This window comes from Rhinopithecus bieti, unplaced genomic scaffold, assembly GCF_001698545.2.
Source record: "Rhinopithecus bieti isolate Rb0 unplaced genomic scaffold, ASM169854v2 scaffold_10347, whole genome shotgun sequence".
Classification (NCBI taxonomy): domain Eukaryota; kingdom Metazoa; phylum Chordata; class Mammalia; order Primates; family Cercopithecidae; genus Rhinopithecus; species Rhinopithecus bieti.
The window spans coordinates 1,386,276-1,407,331 of record NW_016806836.1 but is presented as its reverse complement, the minus strand read 5'-3'; the positions used below and the strand labels follow the sequence as shown (position 1 = coordinate 1,407,331).

The following is a 21,056-nucleotide window of genomic DNA, read 5'->3' as shown; positions in this document are numbered from 1 at the left end:
TACCTCAGTTGAAAATGCAGAAATCACCGGTCTTCTGTGTCGCTCGCACTGGGAGTTGGAGACTGGAGCTGTTCCTATTCGGCCATCTTGCTCCGCCCCCTATTCTGTAACTTTTTAAGTTTTGTAATTTATTTTGGAGATGTTTCCATAGCAGTACACATAGATGGCCCTTATTCTCAACATCTGCAACGTGTTCTGCAGCGTGAATTGTCTTGTTTTTGGACCTTTCTCCTGTTTATGGGTCTCTAATGTTTGCAGTATTTCAGTGGTAGACATAATGTCGCCATGAAGTCTGCATATTCTTGAACTTTAAGAAAGCTATCTAGACTTAGAATTTCTGAGTCAAGGGCATTCACCTTTAACCATTTGAGATGTTAACAAGTCATGCTCCAAAAGTACTATGCAGCCTTTGAAGTCCACAAATCAGTGTGATTGACGGCTTGGTTCCATCCCTTAAAAACACTGGATAGTATCCAGGTTTTAAACGTTGTGACTGTCTTGCCAAAATAAGCAAGACTTGCTGCTAATATTATGTGCACTTAATTGAGAACAGTTTGTCGACTTATTATTTGTATGCTTTCTTCAGTGAACTTTTCATTCATTTACTTTAGGCATTTGTCTAGTCTGCAGCTTCTATTCTTTTTTCTTATTGATCTGTATAAATTCCGAATTGGTTCCTTGTTGGTTGTACAACATACTAATTTGTTTTTTCTGTGTCCCTTTTATTTTTTCAGAGAGATTTCTTTCTCTTTCATAAGGTCGATTTTATTATTTCCTTTTATCTGGCACTTGAGTCTTCAAGAAATTTTTCTATTGTAAGTTTGAAAATCCTCATTTTCAAACATTTTAATAGTTTTAATAATTATCTTTTATTTCATCTGCAACATATTCTCAGAGTCAGGGAGGGACCTTGCTCTCCCCCTACTAAGGAATATTCAGTTATTACCACAGTATTCATTGAACTGTTTCCCAACAGACTTGCAGGTCATCTTTTTTAGGTAGTAAACATTTCTATATTTGCATCTGTTTCTGGGCTCTTTCTTTGATCTCATCTGTGCTGATGATATTCCTAACCCACTCGAATTACTACAACTTGACTCCACACTCTGGCAAGAACAAGACCTTCATTAACTTTTCATGTAAAAACTAGTCTGTCACATTTTTCCCTTGTGTGAAAATCATGTATCCATTTATCACATTTTACAAAAATAATCTTAATGGATTTTTTAAAATGGAGATATTATTGAATTTATGTATATACCTGGGAGACCTGACATGGTTCTAGTATTACTTGCAAAGAACTTTTGACTGCTCATATTGAGAGACTCTGTCAAATCTTTAGTTTTGACTGATTTATAGTACCGGTCCAAAACCCAGTAGGTTCAAGACACAAGAAGAGCTGCTGCTTAAGTTTCAGTCTGAAGCAGAAAGAGACCGATGTCCCAGCTCACACTGTCAGGCAGGACGAATTCCCTTATTCTGCCTGGGTGGGATTCTGACTTAGAGGTATTTGGTCATAATCCCACAGATGGTAGCTCTGCCCCATTGACTCAGCCATGCATGTACACCAAATGTATGTTTTCTTAGCTGTTACTTTATCATGAGGATAAGTAATTTTGTCTTCCTAAACTCTATAAGAGTAAATCATACCTTTATTGTTTGCACTTTGTTATAGTTTTTTGGCTACATATTCTAATATATCCTTATATCCTGTCTGCCTCCTCAGAATGCCCAATTTGAAAGATATCTACTGGGGCCACCTGGAGGCATGTATACATACAAAATATAAATTGTTATTTCAGGAGTTGGTGAAATTTAGAGATGTGGCCGTGGTCTTCTCACCAGATGAGTGGGATCATCTGAACCCTGAACAGAGAAACCTGTACAGAGATGTGATGCTGGATAACTGTAAATACCTTGCGTCTTTGGGTAAGGAAGGTCTTGTTAGTTCATTAACAGCCCATGGGAGGATTTTTTTGCTTCTGTGCAAATATCTGCAAAACTCCCTGAAAATGCTCAGTTGAATTTTATAACTTCATATTCTTCAGTAAAGCATTGTAGCTCTGTTTTAAGAGAAGACATTTTCGTCTTGGGATGATACAAGCTTCCTATTCCCCACTGTCTTCAAAATCATCACACCATTCTCCAAAACCATAGTCTGAGGCTGTCATATGCCTAAGAAACAGCTGGGGAATGGTTTAAAATGTAGATGGTCTTTTTTTTTTTTTGAGACGGAGTCTCGCTCTGCCGCCCAGGCTGGAGTGCAGTGGCTGGATCTCAGCTCACTGCAAGCTCCGCCTCCTGAGTTTACGCCATTCTCCTGCCTCAGCCTCCCGAGTAGCTGGGACTACAGGCGCCGGCCACGTCGCCCGGCTAGTTTTTTTGTATTTTTTAGTAGAGACGGGGTTTCACCGTGTTAGCCAGGATGGTCTCGATCTCCTGACCTCGTGATCCGCCCGTCTCGGCCTCCCAAAGTGCTGGGATTACAGGCTTGAGCCACTGCGCCTGGCCTAGATGGTCTTTTATATAAAAACACTGCTTTAGAGGTTCTGGGAAGATTGAGATGTTAATGAGATTCCTCATCATCAAAAATGTGGGTCTAAATTCTGTAATAACCACAGCATGGTCAATATCATTTATTTTTCTTAGGAAACTGGACTTATAAGGCACACGTGATGTCCTCTTTGAAGCAAGGGAAGGAGCCCTGGATGATGGAGAGAGAGGTGACAGGTGTTCCCTGCCCAGGTAAGAAGCAGATGGAAGTCATCACAGCTCACACCTCAGCTCAAAGTAACCTGGACACTCCCCCTCCAACCCCCACCAGGAGGTGACAGGAGAAGAGCTTTCCCCTGGGCTTCTGTCCATGAGTTTCCAAAGGAATCTTTACCCCACATTTATCACTCTCCCTGTACCCTTTTTGTTATAACTCTAGTCTTAGGACAGTAAATGGTGTGCTGGTAAAAGTTTGGAATTTAAGTTACTACCCAAATGGATAAAAGGATGAATAGTTGAATTGGTCAAAAAGCTTGTCAGTGATTACAATGAATGAATGGATTAGCTTGGAAAAGTGTTATAGAAGGGTTTTTTTTTTTTTTAAGGAAAATTCTGGAGAGAGACTTACTTTCTCTTTAGATTATTAGGTTAGAGAATGACAAATGAGAAAAACAAATTTACCATCTAGTTGGAAAGAGATGACTACCTTCACTAACAGAAGGTAGAAATTGCCAGAATGTAAGATGATCCAGAGATTTCAGAGAAACTTGTTTCTCGAGTTTCAGTGCTGACATCAGGGAAGGCAGCTCATTCACAGGCTCCTGAAAGGGGATAAAAAGCTGGGTTAGATGATGATGAATTTCGGCCTGGAGTATCATCTGAGCTGAAGAGTAAAATATCAAATGCAATTAAGCTATGGGTATTTTGGAAAGTGGACTAGAATCCACTTATTAAAGATTTTATAAGAATTGTTCACAAGAATTCCACATAACCCTGCTTATTCTTTAAATACTTAATAACTTGGTCCAAACTCCTCTCCTACCCCCAAACTACTTTTCTCTCCCTTAAACTTCCATTTTTTATGCATCCCTGAACATTTTTCTGTCAAGTTATAGTCACTTTCAAATTTACTGCAAGACGTTTTCTGATCTCTCCACTGCTGCCTTGTGGCTTTAGAACACAAATTCGTTTACTTTGTTTTGTGACATATTTGAATAAAACCATGTATCCTGTTTAGGGCTGGCAATGTGATAGTGGGAGGGTTAGAAATTGGATACAAAAATTGAGTCAATTTGCACTGTTGCTCTAGTCAAGACTCCATGATCATTTTGTATAACCTTCATTTCTAATTCATTATGTCATTCTCTATGTGCTAGACAGCTGGTCTAATATCTTTTCTACATTGTTAAATAGCTGGGTGTGGTGACACATGCCTGTAGTCCCAGCTACTTGGGAGGCTGAGACAGGAGAATCGCCTGAACCTGGGAGGCAGAGGTTACAGTGAGCCAAAATCGTGTCACTGTACTCCAGCCTGAGCAACAGAGTGAAACTCTGTCTTAAAAAATAAATAAATAAAAAATGCATATACTAATTGTAAAATATGCACGATTTTATATATGGCTACACTCTTCTAACAGCATGCTGCAAACATCTAACTTCTTACCTTTCTACTTGGCTGTTTCTGAAATCTTTACATGTTATGTCTAAATGTATTTTTAGTGCAATATAGTATTAATATGCATCCATCACACAGCCAGTTTTATGGAAAAAAAAATTCCTAAGTCTCTACAGTTCCTTCTGACCCAAATCTCACGTGTTCCCTTTAGAATCTATAACAATTTTCTGGGTCACAGGGCATATTATAGTTTGATAAAACATACCCAGATTACTTTCTGGACATTTGTGAATTTTACACTGTACCCACATAACTTCTCTTTCCTGCATCTCACCACTGCTTGCTAACATTTGCATTTTAGTTGGCTCCATTTTGGTAGATTTATCTCCACCTGCCTTTATGGTGTTGCTGTCATACATTTTACTTTCACCTGTTATAAGCCCCATAATACATTATTTGTGTTTAATCAGTCCTTGTTTTAATTCTCATTTCCCTAATAGTAAGATGAAGCTCACATGATATTCTTGTCATCCACTCACTATTCAGTTTTTTTTGAATTGCTTCATGTTCTTTGCTCATTTTCTAACTTTTTTTTTCTTTTCTTTGTGGAATTGAAGAATTTTATGTTATATATAAGGTATTTTTTGTCTTAAAATGTATGATTACTCCTGTCAATCTGTCATTTGCCTGTTGACTCTGGTGCTTCTCTTGATCAGAAATCCTTCATTTTGATCACATCCATAACATTTTGACTTAAGAGTGTTTGCTTACTGTCTTTTTGTTGTTAAGAAGCCCGCTGTATCCTAGACCACAAAGACATTCCCCTATCAGCATTGTGGGTTTAAAATTCACATTTTAATCTGTCTATATTTGTATATGGTATAATGGATAACCAGCCCCATTTTCTCTGAACAATGAGCCAGCTTTTACAATACTACCCACCAAAGCATCCATCCTGTCCTCACTGACTTATGATGCCATCCTTACACATAAGCCATCAGAAATATATATCTACAGAAATCATCTTCTGAAATTTTTTATTCCATTCGTGTATTTGTCTGTTCTGTATAATATTCTTTTTTATGCTAGTAAAAATATTTTTTTATACTAGTGTGGTTTTCTAGTTATCCATCATAGTGGGTTCTTTTATTTAAAATTAGTTTCCTATTCTTGGAGTATATTCTTTCACTGGTAATCTTGCTTCAAGTATTTTGAAGCTCTGTGGGTGCATAAACACTTAGAATTATGCTCTGTTAATTCCTTATTCTTATGAAACAAACCTCTTTATCCCTAGAAATACTTATTACTCTAAAATGTATTTTGTCTGATATTAATATAGCTACTCTAGCTTTCTTTTAACTGTTAGCATGGTATGTATTTTCCATCCATCTACTTTTTAACCAATTGTGTCTCTAAAGTGAGTTTCTTGTAGTTAGCAAATAATTTGGTTTTACTTTCTCATACAAGCTTGATAATCTCCACCTTTTCGTTGAGGTGCTTATACCACTGGGTCTCAATGGGGAGAAGGGCAGACCTTGCCCTCTAAGGGCACCTGGCAATGTCTGGGTGATCTTTTTGGTGGTAATAACTGGGTATGTAGGCATGCTGCTGGCATCTAGGGTGTAATAGCCAGGGATGCCAAGATCCTATATGCACATGATGGCCCCCATAACAAAGAATTCTCTGATACAAAGGTAAATAGTGCTCAGATTGTGAAACCTTGTGTTTTTATTTTTACATTTACTGTGATTATTGATATGGTTAGGCTTGAGCCTAAATCAAACAGATTTCTATTTGTCATATCTGTTCTTCCCCCTTTTCTCCTTTATTCTGCTTTATTATCCTTACCCTATTTTGGATTGATTCTTTTTTTTTTTTTAGGATTCTATTTTACCACCTTTGTTGGCTTATTAGCTGTAACTCTATTTTAGTGGTTGTGTTAGGATTTGAGTTTCTAGTATCTGTCTTTAACTTATCACAATCTACCTGCAAGTGATAGTATACTCTTTCATGTACAGTATAAGAATTATACTGTAGTTCTTATATTGTAATTCTTATACTACATATATTATACTATAATTTATCTCCACCTGCCTTTATGGTGTTGCTGTCATACATTTTACTTTCACCTGTTATAAGCCCCATAATACATTATTTGTGTTTAATCAGTCAATCTTTTAAAGAGATTTAATAATAATAAACCCATACATATTTACCAGTTACAATTTCAGTTGCTTTTCATTCCTTGGTGCAGGGTCAAATTCCCATCTGGCATCCCTTTTCTTCTGCCCTGCAGGACTTCCTTTAAAATTACTTGTAGTGCAGCTCTGCTGGTAATGAATTCTTTCAGTCTCTGTATTTCTGAAAAGGTCTTTTGTCTTCGTTTTTGAAAGCCATATGCTTGGGCATAGAATTCTAGTTAATAGGTTGTTGTTGTTGTTGTTTCTTTTAGTACCTTAAAGATTTTGTTCCATTATCTTTTTTTTTTGCTCGCAGTGTTTCCAGTGAGAAATCTGATGTCATCTTTGTACATAATGTCTTTTTCCTCCCTCTGGTTGCTTTTACAGTTTTCTCTTTATCGCTGGCTTTGAACAATTTCATTATAATGTGCCTTAATGTCATTCTCTTCATGTTTCTTATTGTGTGATTTCGGCTTCTTGGATATGTGAGTTTATAGTTTTTACTGTGTTTGAGAATTTTTTGCCCATTATTTCTTCAAATATTTTTCTGGTCCCTGCCACCCACCCTCTTTCCTCCTCTATTTCAGATACTCTAGTTGCCCAGATATTAGGCCACATGATGAAGTTGGTAAATTTTCTACACATTTTTAATAGGACTCACATTTAATGGATAGTAGTACTTTCTTTTAATCCTGACTTTTCTTTTATATATTCTATTTCTCCAGTTCCTTCCCTCTAAAAGAATTCTCCAACTAGGTTTTCCATGCTGCTATTTCATCTTTGGCTATATAATGTTGCTATAAATGCCAACCATTGAGTTCATTTAAACATATCTTCAGGGTGGGCATGGTGACTCATACCTGTAACGCCACCACTTTGGGAGGCCGAGGCAGTTGGACCACTTGAGGTCAGGAGTTTGGGACCAGCCTGGCCAACACAGCGAAACCCATCTCCACTAAAAACACAAAAATTAGCCGGACGTGATGGTTTGGCCAGCTATTTGAGAGGCTGAGGGAAGAGAATCTCTTGAGCCTGGGAGATGGGGCTTGAAATGAGCTGAGATCATGCCATTGCAGCCTGGGTGACAGAGTGAGACTCCGTCTCAAAAAAAAAAATTAAAAACCATATCTTCAAACCAACTGTTCCCACTTTGTCCCTTTTATTACCACTGATTGTGTCCCATGTTGAAATATTTGTTTTTGAAAATATTACTCAAGTATATTTATAAATATTCCACTATATCTATACATTTTTCTAAGCACTTCAGTAGCATTTCAGACTAGAATGAGGAAGGTAACAGAAACCCATGCTGGTTCTCCATCTTATCAGTGGCAGATTTTTTTGTCTGTATTAACATATATTTTGTATGTGTATAGAAATGCTCAATCTATAATTCGTATGTGTGTAGGAATGCTCAAATTTCTTTCTTCAGTTAACCAGTTTCTAGATGTTTTTATTACAAAAAAATGCTAGAACTCATGACACCACAGTTTTATATAAAGGTAAGTTTGATAGTCTAGGGTTATCAAGATACTGGAAAATAATGGTGTGTTCATGCAATATAAGAACTTGAGTGCAGTGCATGTATATACCAAAAATATAATTGGGACTCTCATTTCTAAGCATCGGTACTAGAACATACTAGAATATATTTCAAATTAACAAAGATGTAGATTTAAGATTGCTCTTAATGTTCTTAGCAACAACAAAAATAAGTATAACTCAAATATCCAAATAGAACACTGGCCCAATCAATAATGACCCTGTTGCACAGTAAAACATTAAATATCAAATTGATAAGACAGATGTATATTTACTCACAAACATCCCCAATTTTGATGTTCAAAGGAAAATATTTAAAGTGTAATCACTTTCACAAATTGCTATACCACACAGAAATATTTTAAAGGGCATTAATGAAAACAAAACTTTAATCCATGCTTAGGATTTCACGTGATTCTTTTTAGGTTCTTTAAGCTTTTCTGCTTTGGTTGTTAAAATTTCATTGAGCCATTTTTGCAATCACAAGTATAATTATTTCAAGTTTAAAGAAAGAGAAAAAAATTCAATGGCCACTGTTGATCACTTAAATCATTCTTGTACTTGGAGAAGCAATTATCTGCCTCTCCACCTCCACAAACTCCCAACTTCTCATCCTACCCCTCTAAAGTGTCCAGTCACTACACTCTTCTTTCCCTCACTTTCCTAATTAACTTGGTATATGTTGCAGTGTCCAGTTCTGATTTTCTTTTTTTCTCATATTGTTTTCCTAACAGCTTGTCAACCAGCACTGGCAACGTTTCGTGCCCTCAGTGAATCTGGGAATGCCTTCAGACAAAGCTTTCACCATGGAGAATACCGAACACATCGTACTTTTGTCCAGCGTTATGAATGTGATGACTGTGGCATGGCTTTTGGGCATATCTCACAACTTACTAGACATCAGAAAATCCATAAGGTAGGGGAAGCCCACAAACATGGTGAAAATACAAAGGGCTTTAGGCATCACTCATCATTTACAATACTCCAGAGAATTTGTATGCTATATAAACACTTTGAATGTAACCAATGTGGTGAAACTTTTAACAGACCTTCACAGGTTATTCAACATCAGAGCATGCACCGTGGACTGAAACCATACAAATGTGATGCATGTCAAAAGGCCTTTAGGTTTCTCTCATCCCTCTCTATACATCAGAGGTTTCATGTTGGCAACAGACTAAACCTGACTTGGCATCAAAAAACTCATACTCAAAGGAAGCCCTTTTCCTGTAACTTTTGTGGAAAAACCTTTCCCTGTTTCTCAGAAAAAACTCAACATCAATTAATTCATACTAGAAAGAAATATTATCCATGTAATTATTGCGAAAAGGAATTCAATCCATACTCCAAATTTATTCTACATCAAAGAACTCATACAGGAGAGAAACCCCACAAGTGTGATGTTTGTGAGAAATCCTTTAAAAGCATCTCAAATCTTAATAAACATCAGAAAACTCACACTGGAGAGAAGCCCTTTTCATGTAATGAATGTAAAAAAACCTTTGCCCAGCGCACGGATCTTGCTCGCCACCAACAAATCCATACCGGAAAGAAATCTTTTATTTGTAGTAGTTGTAAAAAGACCTTTGTCCGTCGGTCACATTTAACACAACATCAAAGAACTCATACCGGAGAGAGACCTTACCAATGTACGACTTGTGAAAAAACCTTTAAATTTCGGTCAAACTTGACTAAACATCAGAAAACTCATTCTATAGGGAGGCCCTTTGCCTGTAATGAATGTGGAAAGACCTTTCGCCTTAACGGGGAACTTAATCAACATAAAAAAATTCATACTGGAGAGAAACCCTATGAATGTGGTGAATGTGGAAAGCGTTTTAACAATAATTCAAATCTTAATAAACACAAGAAAATCCATACAGGAGAGAAACACTTTGTATGTAATCAATGTGGAAAAGCTTTTAACTTAAACTCAAAGCTTTCTCGACATCAGATAACTCACAATAAAAAGGGGAACTCCTTTAAAAGCATCTCAAATCTTAATAAACATCAGAAAACTCATGCTGGAGAGAAGCCCTTTTCATGTAATGAATGTAAGAAAACCTTTGCCCAGTGCATGGATCTTGCTCGCCATCAACAAATCCATACTGGAAGGAAACCTTTTATTTGTAGTAATTGTAAAAAATCCTTTGTCCGTCTGTCAGATCTAACACAACATCAAGGAACTCATACAGGAGAGAGACCTTACCAATGTACGACTTGTGAAAAAACCTTTAAAAATCGGTCAAACTTTACTAAACATCAGACTCTTTCTGTAGGGAGGTCCTTTACATGTAATGAATGTGGAAAGACCTTTTGCCTTAACTGGAAACTTAATCAACATAAAAAAATTCATACTGGAGAGAAATCCTATGAATGTGGTGAATGTGGAAAGTGTTTTAACAATAATTCAAATCTTAATAAACACAAGAAAATCCATACAGGAGAGAAACACTTCGTATGTAATCAATGTGGAAAAGCTTTTAGCTTAAACTCAAAGCTTTCTCGACATCAGATAACTCACAATAAAAAGAAACCCTAAAAAAAGAGTAAGATGAAGAAAGATATTTAGAGATGACTTACCCTTTGCTAAACTTAAGAGCTCAATGCAGAAAGATTCTTAGTCGAAGCCTAATTCTTCACGGATTCATGCTGTATGGAATATCTTGGAAATACAAATACGTAAATGTTGAAGAAATGGAGATGTGATCAGAAATGTACTTTTTAAAATTGCACTGACTTGAGTCTTTGGCCAGGCGTGGTGACTCACACCTGTAATCCCAGCACTTTGGGAGGCCAAGGCAAGTGGATCCTGAGGTCAGGAGTTTGAGACCAGCCTGGCCAACATAGTGAAACCCCATCTCTACTAAACATACAAAAAAAAAATAACAATTAGCAGGGCGTGGTGGTGCACACCTGTAATCCCAGCTGCTTGGGAGGCTGAGGCAGGAGAATCACTTGAACCCAGGAAGCAGAAGTTGCAGTGAGCTGAGATCATGCCATTGCACTCCAGCCTGGGCGACAGGGTGAGACTCCGAATTTAAAAAAAAAAAAAAAGAATTGTTAAATGTGTTCAACTAAATTTGAAATTGGACAAGGCAGTTCCTGTGGTAAGCAGTGATAAGCTAAGAGGCAGCTAGCAGGCTGCAGTGAACATTCGTTTTGCTGTTTGTCCATAATTTACTTTCACTGAATTAAATAGAGGCAGCTATCTAAAGATGCCAACTTTTGTAGGTTAGATGATACAACCCTAATTTAAGCATAAGTAAGGAAAACAAAAGCCATCTCTTCTGAATGAATTAGAAGTTTTGGAGAACTTTGCTTGTAGACAGGGAAAAGCAAAAAGCTGATCATGAATCTGAACTAAAGGGCAAAGAGTTAGGAGGGGTGACATGAGAAATCCAAAGGCCTTGGGTCTGTGGATAAGATGGTTTCTGCTGCCTTGTCTAAATGGCCAGGCGCGGTGGCTCACACCTGTAATCCCAGCACTTGGGGAGGCCGAGGTGGGTGGATCACTTGAGGTCAGGAGTTTGAGCCCAGCCTGGCCAACATGGTGAAACCCTGTCTGTACTAAAAACACAAAAATTAGCATGGCATGGTGGCATGCGCCTGTAATCCCAGCTACTAGGGAGGCTGAGGCATGAGAATCGCTTGAACCCAGGAGGCAGAGGTTGCAGTGAGCCGACATCATGCCACTGCATTCCAGCTTGGGTGACAGAGTGAGACTCCGTCTCCAAAACAAACAAACAAACAAAAATAAATAAATAAATAAATAAATAAATAAATAAATGGATATAACTGAGACACCCAGCTTCCCTGAATAGTTTGCACCACTCTTACGTTTCTAAAGAATCAAGAAGAAATGGAAAAATTGCAACAATTCTAGGCCTTAGATTCAGAATATGGAGAACCTATTACTGGGAATATTATGTTATTTGAAATTGATTTCTTGTTGTATGTCTTAAAAGCTAGTACATGCAAACACTAGCATGTAATATTGAATACATGTGAGCCCTGTATCAGAAGTTGAATTACACTTTCCCGAATTTGTTCTCATACACGCTGGTGGCAACTTGCCTATGTTTAGCCAAGTGGGATGGGCATAGGTAGGATTGGCCTCAATCCATAGACACTATTTAGTTTCTTCATGCTCTCATCTTTGCTTTCTCAGATATGACAAGAGCTGCTGCAGAGCTCAAGTGTTGTATAATCCCCAGGTGTGCCTCCTTCTCATCTACCTCATTACTTGTGTGTTGAGGCATCAGTGTGTTTGTCTCTAAGGAAAGGTGTATGTATACATAGCTCACTTCTTACAAATAACAGACACATTAGTTTTATAGATCTCAAGTTATATATAAGCCAAAAATGCAACTGAAATAATTTAGCTGAGTACAAAGAAAATATTATTATGACTATTATAAAAATGGGAATGGCTATTGGGATAAAGACAAATTATGCACAGGACCTGTCATCTCTAATTTTGGTGCTTAAAACCTTCAGTGAAAACAAAACAAAACAAAACAAAAAACCTTGGATTAAAGTTAAACAGGAACCATTTCATATGTTTCAAATATATAAAGACTTTCCAACACGGCTCCTATCTGGGTCAAACTGCTAACTAAAGTCTATAGTGAGAAAAGAAAAGATTTCTAGGACACACCAGAACAACTTGTTCTGAAAAGCCTCATAGCCCAAATTTGCCATCACCAAACTCAAAAATTTAATTTTCTATTGACATCTAACACTTTGTATCTCTGCCGTATTTCTCAGGAACTATCACTAATTCCTAACCGTAATGTCTCCAGTTGTGTAAAAAAGATAAAAGAATAGCCATCATGTAAATGTTAGGTTAAAAGAATAGCCATCATGTAAACTTCAGGCCATTCATAACATTCTCATTGGAAAGTTTCGCGGAAAGTTTTATATTTTCATTGGGGTTTTAATATTAAAATCACATGACAGTTCTATTGTTTAAGCAAAAATAACAGATGGGAGAGAGAAGTTAAATACTTCAATTTAGGCTTAAAATGTCATCTGCACACTAATGTAAATGATGCACCTTTTGCATTTAATAATTCCTTATATTGTTTTCATTCTTACATATTTGAGGAGATACAAATCTAAAAGAACGTTTGTGGATTGAATATCCCTCCCTAAAGATATATTGAGGTTTTAATGCCGGTGCTCATGAATGTGACCCTATTTAAAAATAGGATCATTTTGAAGATGTAATCAAGATCAAATACTAGTTTAGGGTGGTCCTAAGTTCAATCACTGTCTTCATAAGAGGGGACACAAGATAATGGCTGTTGAATGAACGCTTTAACTCTTTTAAAGATTAAATTATCTCTGAAGATAACTTCCATAGAATGCAAAATTGGAGTCAGCACAGAATATGATCCATGTACCTCATATAAACAATGTTAGGTATCTGCATCAAATCACTGGCTATCTCTTATCCCCCACCTTTTGACCCAAAACATATCTAGTCTGGATAACTTTTAAATTATCATGGCCTACAAGAGTATTCCCTCCATTGTCAGGGAACCAGTACAAGGATTCTGCCACTAAGTCTGTAACATTCGGGGACTAAGAAATAACTATAGGATTGGCGTGTTTCCACTGGCAGAAGGAAACCCTCTGGGAGTTGGATTCAGGCCCAGACTCATCTATCTCCTGACCTTCGTAAGTCTCCACTCTGATTGTGGGCCACTGTAGTGTTTGGGAATGGCAAGAATTCATATAATCAAGGCCAATATCCAAATCCCCATAGAAGTCTGGGTATGTCCTCCCTGATGCATGGCCATGGTGGTAAGTGACCACAGATACCCCTGGGAAGGCCTGGAGGAAGAGCTGCACGATGCTTCTATGGCTACATTGCAGGAACCTTCTTAAAAGGTCTTCCTGTAGCCACTTTGGGTCTAGGAATTGGCTTAAGTCTCAAAGTTGAGTAAGGTGCTATGAATTCCCAATATAATCCCTTAAGTCATATTTCTGCCCAGGAGACTCAGAAATTGTTCACCTATATGTCAAGCTGCTCCTTCAAAGGAGGCCCATGTAATTTCAATATAGGGTCTCCATGATGCACTAGCTGTACTGCCAGGCCAAAACCTGATTACCACTCTTTCCTAAGGCATGCTACAACAGTGTCTGCTTTGTTTCCAAAGGCATGGCTGCTGCATGGCCTCTTCCACTCCCCAGAATCTCATTTTCATTTTGAGGATCTCTTTCCTGGGGCCATTTCTGGTACCAGTTACAGAATCAGTCCCATTAAGAAATAGCTCATTTGAAAGCAGTGAAAGGAAATTGAATGAAGAGACTCTCTACAAAAGTGTGGGAAGGGTTGCAGGAAACCAACAAGGGATTCACCATCCCTAGCCCTGAAGGGAAAGCAGGAGTGTGGTGCCTTTGAAATGTGTCACTTTGGCTTAGTTGAATTCTATGTTCCCTAGAACTCCCTTCCTTGTATGTTTCCAGTGAGGGTGGGTCACAGAGGACATTTTGGTGTGAGATCTGGAGGGTGGTGGCAGAGGAGAAATCATTTTGTCTTTAGTCTTAGAAAGGCTTCTGCCCTCAACACGTTTCTTACCTGCTGGTTCCTGGTGGCGTGGCTCAGTAGACAAGCCTGTGGCTGCTCTCCTTTCCCCAGGATCTCCTCCAGCTCTTCTAGCTCCTGGGCTATGTGTGTGCTTAGCAACACCACAAATGGCACCAACCTCTGTAGGACACCCACATCGTTTAGGTAGAAGACAGTAAAAACTGCCACAGCTTTGTCTGGGGGTTCCAGCTTGTCTTTGTTCTCTCTCTTAGTGTTCACTTTTCCTACTTGCTTGGCCTGCAGAATTAAAGTGCCAGCATCAGCCATGAAGACAGTCACATAACAGGCTTCCCATAATAGCCTGGAGTCAAATCTTGATAACAATTTTGTCATCTATAGAACATACATATGGCTCTGCTGCTCTGATTGAACTCTAAGTGATGCAGGAAGGAAATGACTTTTGGGATCTTGGAATAGCTCTACCTGCAGAAGAAGAGAGCCACAAATAAGGTCTCAACCAGACACTTGATGGCAAGAGACCTCAGTTGATGCAGTTCATAGAGGTCTGCCCCAAGCATGAGGAGTGGGACAGACAGTGGTTCTGGAGGAACAGAGTATCCAGGAGCATCAGGCTTCTGAAGAATAACACTTGGTCTAGACATGATGGAACAATGTGTTTTAGGATATGCAAAGAAAGTTAGCTGGGGATTTCTAACCAGTCATACTAATCTTCAAATATACATAAAGCCCATAGGCAAACTATGAACATATAATAATTCAGAGACTGATATGTCCATCTTAAAGACTAAGCTCTCATTTTAAATTAGATTCCAGGTGAACAAGGAGAGAAGACGGAAGAAGAGATTATCAACTAATTTCATTATTGACTGACAGTTAGAAACTAATATACTATCTTCCCTTATTCCCTGCAAATAACAGGGATATTAAGGCACTATATAAAGATATCAGCATATTAGTAACTGACAGAACAAAAATACAAATGCTGCACAACACTGTAGTGAAAGACAAATGGGAAGATAATCTGGCAAAACAAACTAAATGTGTCATATCAGTGATACCGATTTATAACTCTCCCATTCTCTCATATAATCTTATCCCCCATTTCATTGAAAAATAGAAACAATTCTAAAATAAATTCACAACTTTTACCACATCAACCCATATGTGTGAGCCGGCATGGCATGACCATTGGCTATTCTCTTAAAAAGGTTACCCTTCCCCCTTACATACAGATTCCGACCTATCTCACCTATGCAGAACATTACTCCAACATCTCCCCCTCTCTATGGAAGATTTCTCATAAGTGTATAAACATGCATTTATCTCTATCTATAGAAAGAAGCCTCCTTTGACTACACTTTACTCTCGAGCTACAATGTTATTTCTCTTGCCTTTAGTACGACTCCTTGAAAAGGCTGTTTGTACTAACTCTTTTCAGCGTATCTCCTCTCACCTTTCTTGAAACCACTCCATGCTTATGGTGGTTGCCTGTGGTAGCTAGCCTGTGACATGGCTCCAGAGGTCTCTACCTCCTGGTACTCATGCTCCTGTGTGATCCCCTTCGGCGCTGTATCAAGGTTGGTCTATGTGACTAATTAAATACAGTGAAAGTGATAGTTTTCCAAAGCTAGGTTATAAGGGAAACTGGCTTTGGATCACTCACTCTGAGGAATGAATGCCGGCTGCCATGTTGTGAGAAACTCAAGAAACCCTAGGGAGAGGTCAATGTGATGAAGAACTGAGATCTCCTGCTAACAACTATGGGAGACAGCCATGGTAGAAGTGGATCCTTCAGTCCTGTCAAGTCTTTACACGACTGCATCCCTGGTCAACTTCTTGACAGCAACCTCAAAGGCCTTGAGCCTGAACCACCTTGCCAAGTTACTCTACAATTCCTAAACCACAAAAACAATGAGATAGTAAATGTTTATTGTTTTAAGTTGCTAATTTTGGGGACAATTTGTTACACAACAATAAATAGTACATTAACCTGTTACGGGTTGAATTGTCTCCCCAAAATGTGTGTTGAAGTCCTACCCCGGAGTACCTCAGAATGTGACCTTATTTGGAAAGAGGATTGTTGCAGATGTAATTATTTAAGATGCAGTCATACTGGAGTAGGGCAGGCCCTTAATCCAATGACTAGTATCCTTATACAAAGGGGAAATTTGGACACAAATAGGCACACTTAGAACGCCATGTGAAGTTATGCTGCCACAAGCTACAGAATTATCAGAAGCCAGGGGGAGAGGCCTAGAACAGATCCTTCAGAAAAGAGTATAGCCCTGCCAACACCACCCCAACCTGACTTCTGGCCTCCAGAACTATGAGATAGATCTGTTGTTCTAGAACATCCAGTCTGAGGTACTGTGTTAGGGCAGCCCTAGGAGATGAATACACCCTCTATATCATGTCTTTGTTCTTTGGCTACTTTTAAGATATTCTTTATTAAACTAGTTTTGATTTATGTCTTGAAATTTGGTATCTGGTTGCGCTCTTCATTTTTATCCTGCTTGGGGTTCATTAAACTTCTTGGACTTGCGAATTTACATTTTCATAAGATTTGAAAAGACTGTTCCAACATTAAGGGATAAATTTAGATAAATTTGGCACAAAATTAGGTATTTTGTTTTCTTTACTCCATTAGTGTCAAAGTGAAAGGTAACATAATTCCTTTCACAATAGCAACCAAATCTTTGAAGTGACTATGAATACATTTCACAAGACCAAGATCAGTACAGGCACACACACATTTAAACATATGTATATACTTATATATATTAACACATGTATATGTGTGTACACATACATTTATCTGTCCCAAAGGACATAAAAAGTGAATAAATTGATAAATCATGTTCATATTGGGTTCTCTGAAGGGCCCCAAATAAATAGCACAATTTCCACCCCCATTTAAACAATAAAAAATTAAGTAGCAGACAGGGGGCAGGATGAAACTTTTATTACTGATCAAATTGAGTTGGAGGATGCAACTTATTGTGACCATTCAGCTAATGGGCCAATTAGCTGAATGACAGAATTAGACCAATTTACCAATCACAGGCAATACCTGTGACAAGAAATTGTGCTTACAGGACAGCCCACAATGAACACAGTTCAGCTGAGCAAACCCAGTTACCCATCACTGTCTTACCAATTAGATAAGGCCACTTCATCTTCCCTGGGGCAGAATGCATAATGTGGCAGAGAGGCTAGGAATGGGTATAGGGAAAACCCCACTCATGGAAATCAGGACTTAAAAGGTAAACATTTCCCAATAACCCCATAAAAGTGACAATCCTACCTCATCACATATATCCATACAATGTAATCCTAATCAGCATCCCAGAGGTCTTTTGTTCTCAGAATTTGATCAGTGACTTCTAAAGAATACCTCTAATGAACATGTTGATTAGGAAATCCAAGAGATTTTTGAAAACATACTAATTGACATAATCAAACCACTGGTAGATGGGGTTGAGTGGATATTAGAGAATACTAAAACCAGAGAAATAAACACTTTTTGGATTCAACCATCATCCAAATTCTGTTATTCAAAATGCTTATTTTCCATGTTTTCCTACTGCAATTGCTGTTTTCTTGACTTGGCTGAAAGCTTCAGGATCACGAACTAGTCATCCTGTGCCTACATTCCATTAGAAAGGTCTTAGGAAGGGCTTTCATTGGCTCAGCTTTACCAAAGGCTCACCTGGGGTATAATTACCATGGGTGCATAGAGTACCACGGTTAGTGCTCCTGAGTTGTCACCTTTGCAGATAAAGGTATATAGTCTGCTACTAGAAGACTATGGAGTTAGCAGACAACAAAAAATCTGCCAAATCTGAAAATATACCATAAATTGAGAAACTGCAAATTACTCAACTATCAAACAATGGTACTGATTTGAAATGAAGGTCAGATCCTCACACCTCATAACATACACTATCAAGTAACACTGTAGGGAGGAACCAAGTAACAATTTAACTTAAATAATGTTTGTTTCATTATTTTAAAAGGGAGGCACATTTGGCATAACCTTTGAATTGCTGTTGAATATTTTCATAGTTCACAATGAATAATACAATTATTAAACAAAGTATTTCTTTCCTACATGATTTCTCTGATGTTATAGTGAGGGTGGACTTATGGCAGAAAATTTTTCCATACTCATTATAAGATTTTACTTCTCTATACATACTCACAGTTTCGCATTGTGTAACTTATTTGATTTGTTGCTTTGTTGGAATTTATTACTTTGCTGGAATTTATTCCTTGTGGGATTTCTGATGTAAAAGGAAGTTTGATTTGTGGCGAAATGTTTTCTCACATTTGTTACATTCATAAGGTTTCTCTCCTGTGTGTATTTTCTGATGTTCAGTGAGAGTCCACAGGCGACGGTAGGTTTTCCCACATTGATTACATTCATATGGTTTCTCTCCTGTGTGAATTCTTCTATGGACTCTGAAGGCTGACTTATGGCAGAAGGATTTCCCACATTCATTACATTCATATGGTTTCTCTCCAGTGTGAGTTCGCTGATGTTCAACAAAGGAGAACTTCTGACAGAAGGTTTTCCCACATTCATTACACTCATAGGGTCTCTCTCCTGTGTGTGTTCTCTGATGGTGAGTGAGGGCTGACTTCCTGCAGTAGGTTCTCCCACATTCATTGCATTCATATGGTCTCTCCCATATAGTTCTCTGATGTACAATGAGGTGTGAGTTTTTGCTGATGGCATGCCCATGTTCACGACACTCATAAAGATTCTCCTTTGTGTTCATTCTCTTACACTGACTGCAGTTTGACTTCATGATGGATATTCTACCACATTTATTAAACACACCATGTTTCTCTCCTGTGTGTGTTCTCTGATGTATAGTGAGTGTTGACTTATGGCAGAAAAATTTCCCACATTCATTACATTCATAAGACTTCTTTCCTCTATGAGTTACCTGATGTGCAATGAGGGCTGATTTCGTACATAAAAATTTTCCACATTGACTGCATTCATAGGGCTTCTCTCCTGTATGACTTCTTCGATGCACATTGAGGGCAGATTGACAAAAAAAGGTTTTCTCACATTCACTACATTCATAGGGTTTTTCCCCTGTGTGAATTCTCTGATGTGCAGTAAGGGCCGACTGACAGAAGAAGGTTTTCCCACATTCCTTACATTCATTTGGCTTCTCTCCTCTGTGAGTTCTCTGATGTACAACAAGATACGATTTCTTACTGAAGGCATTTCCACATTCCTTGCATCCATAAGGTTTCTCCCCTGTGTGTGACCTGAAATGTTCAGCCAGGGCTGACTTCCGAAAAAAGGTCTTTCCACATTCATTACACTCATAAGATTTCTCCCCTCCATGAATTTTCTGGTGTACAATGAGGGCAGATTTGTCAATGAAGGTTTTCCTGCATTCACTGCATTCATAGGGTCTCTCTCCAGTATGAATTCTTTGGTGTCGAGTGAGGCTTGTCTTCACACGAAAAGTCTTCCTACAATCATTACAAACATATGGTTTCTCCCCTGTATGAATTCTCTGATGTACAATGAGGGTAGATCTCTTAGAAAAGGTTTTCCTACATTCATTACATTCATTTGGTTTCCTTTCAGTCTGTCTCCCTTTCTGTGTAATGAGAATTGCCCTCTTGAAGAAGGTTTTCCCACATTTACTATAGTCAAAAGGTTGTTTCAAAATCTCAATGTTCTGGTGAAGAATAAGACTTTCATTTTGATTGCTGGCTTTCCTCACTGGATTGTATCTGTAATTTTTCATTCCTGAATGACTTTTTTCATGCTTAGTATGGAGTAGCGGCTTCCCAAATCCACTGTATTCATCAGGAATCTTTCTGTTTTCTTTGCTTTTCTTTGCAACAATTACTTCTGAATTAGTTTTCAAACTGTTTCCTCCTGGATTACATTTATAGGGCATTTTTCTTGAGGGAACACTATTCATGCCCAGATTAAGTGTTTTCCCAAATACATTCTCTCTTTCTGTAATCAGTGTTTCGTTGCTGAAGAATACAGTTTGTGTCAAATGTTTATCCTGGATTTCCTTGTTCTTCTCTAAGGCATCATCAGCTTCTAGAAAAAGGAACACAATTAACAGTAATTGGTGAGTCTTTATGTATTTGCTATGAAATGAGAATTCCTTAGAAATGCACTGTTTTGGGGGTTAGACTTCAGGCCCAGCCTTCAAGATTAAACAAATTTCAAGTGCAAATATCTCTTACTTGGTTGATTTGAAGAAAACAAAACAAAAAATACTAAAAAGCAAATCCATCCATACCAGCCACTATTTAACAGGGGTAAAGGAAGAGGAAACTAGCAAAGAATACAAGTACCTTTGACACTTTACAAATACCACTAAACATTGAGTGGAAAAAGTAAACAGTCACAAGGAATAGTACACAAAATATGCTGGAAGTGTGGCTGATGGACTGTTGAATAAAACAGACAAGAGTCAAACAAGCACTTAGAGAAAGAGAGCCATACAGTGAGACCAGTTAAAACAGATGTCAGAAAGATGGTCAGTTATTATCAAAACACACAAGAAGGAAGGGGTGAATGTGAAATTTTTGCAGTGACATGGAACTCTCGAATTTGTACAATGCAAAGGGAAGTAAGACTGTGGGCTGAGCAGAGCTGGGACTAGAGGAAGGCAAG

At 38.1% G+C, this 21,056-nt stretch overlaps 1 protein-coding gene across 6 annotated transcripts in view; it reads right to left on the bottom strand.

Moving 5' to 3' along the window:
• ZNF334 (zinc finger protein 334) overlaps window positions 1-21,056 on the bottom strand; it is a 44,639-nt gene that overhangs the window by 13,503 nt on the left and 10,080 nt on the right. For 5 of the 6 annotated variants that reach the window (XR_001886697.1, XR_001886699.1, XR_001886700.1 and 2 more), the window contains 3 exons: window positions 18,592-20,474; window positions 14,420-14,665; window positions 3,175-3,314 (listed from right to left, as the gene is read on the bottom strand). Coding sequence is in view for 1 of the 6 variants with exons in the window: in XM_017877896.1 (XP_017733385.1) it covers window positions 18,655-20,474 (1,820 nt within the window). In the remaining 5 variants the exon portion in view is untranslated. Of the gene's footprint in view, window positions 1-3,174; window positions 3,315-14,419; window positions 14,666-17,334; window positions 20,475-21,056 lie in introns of those variants that run through there. The other variant, XM_017877896.1, reaches the window with a different exon arrangement.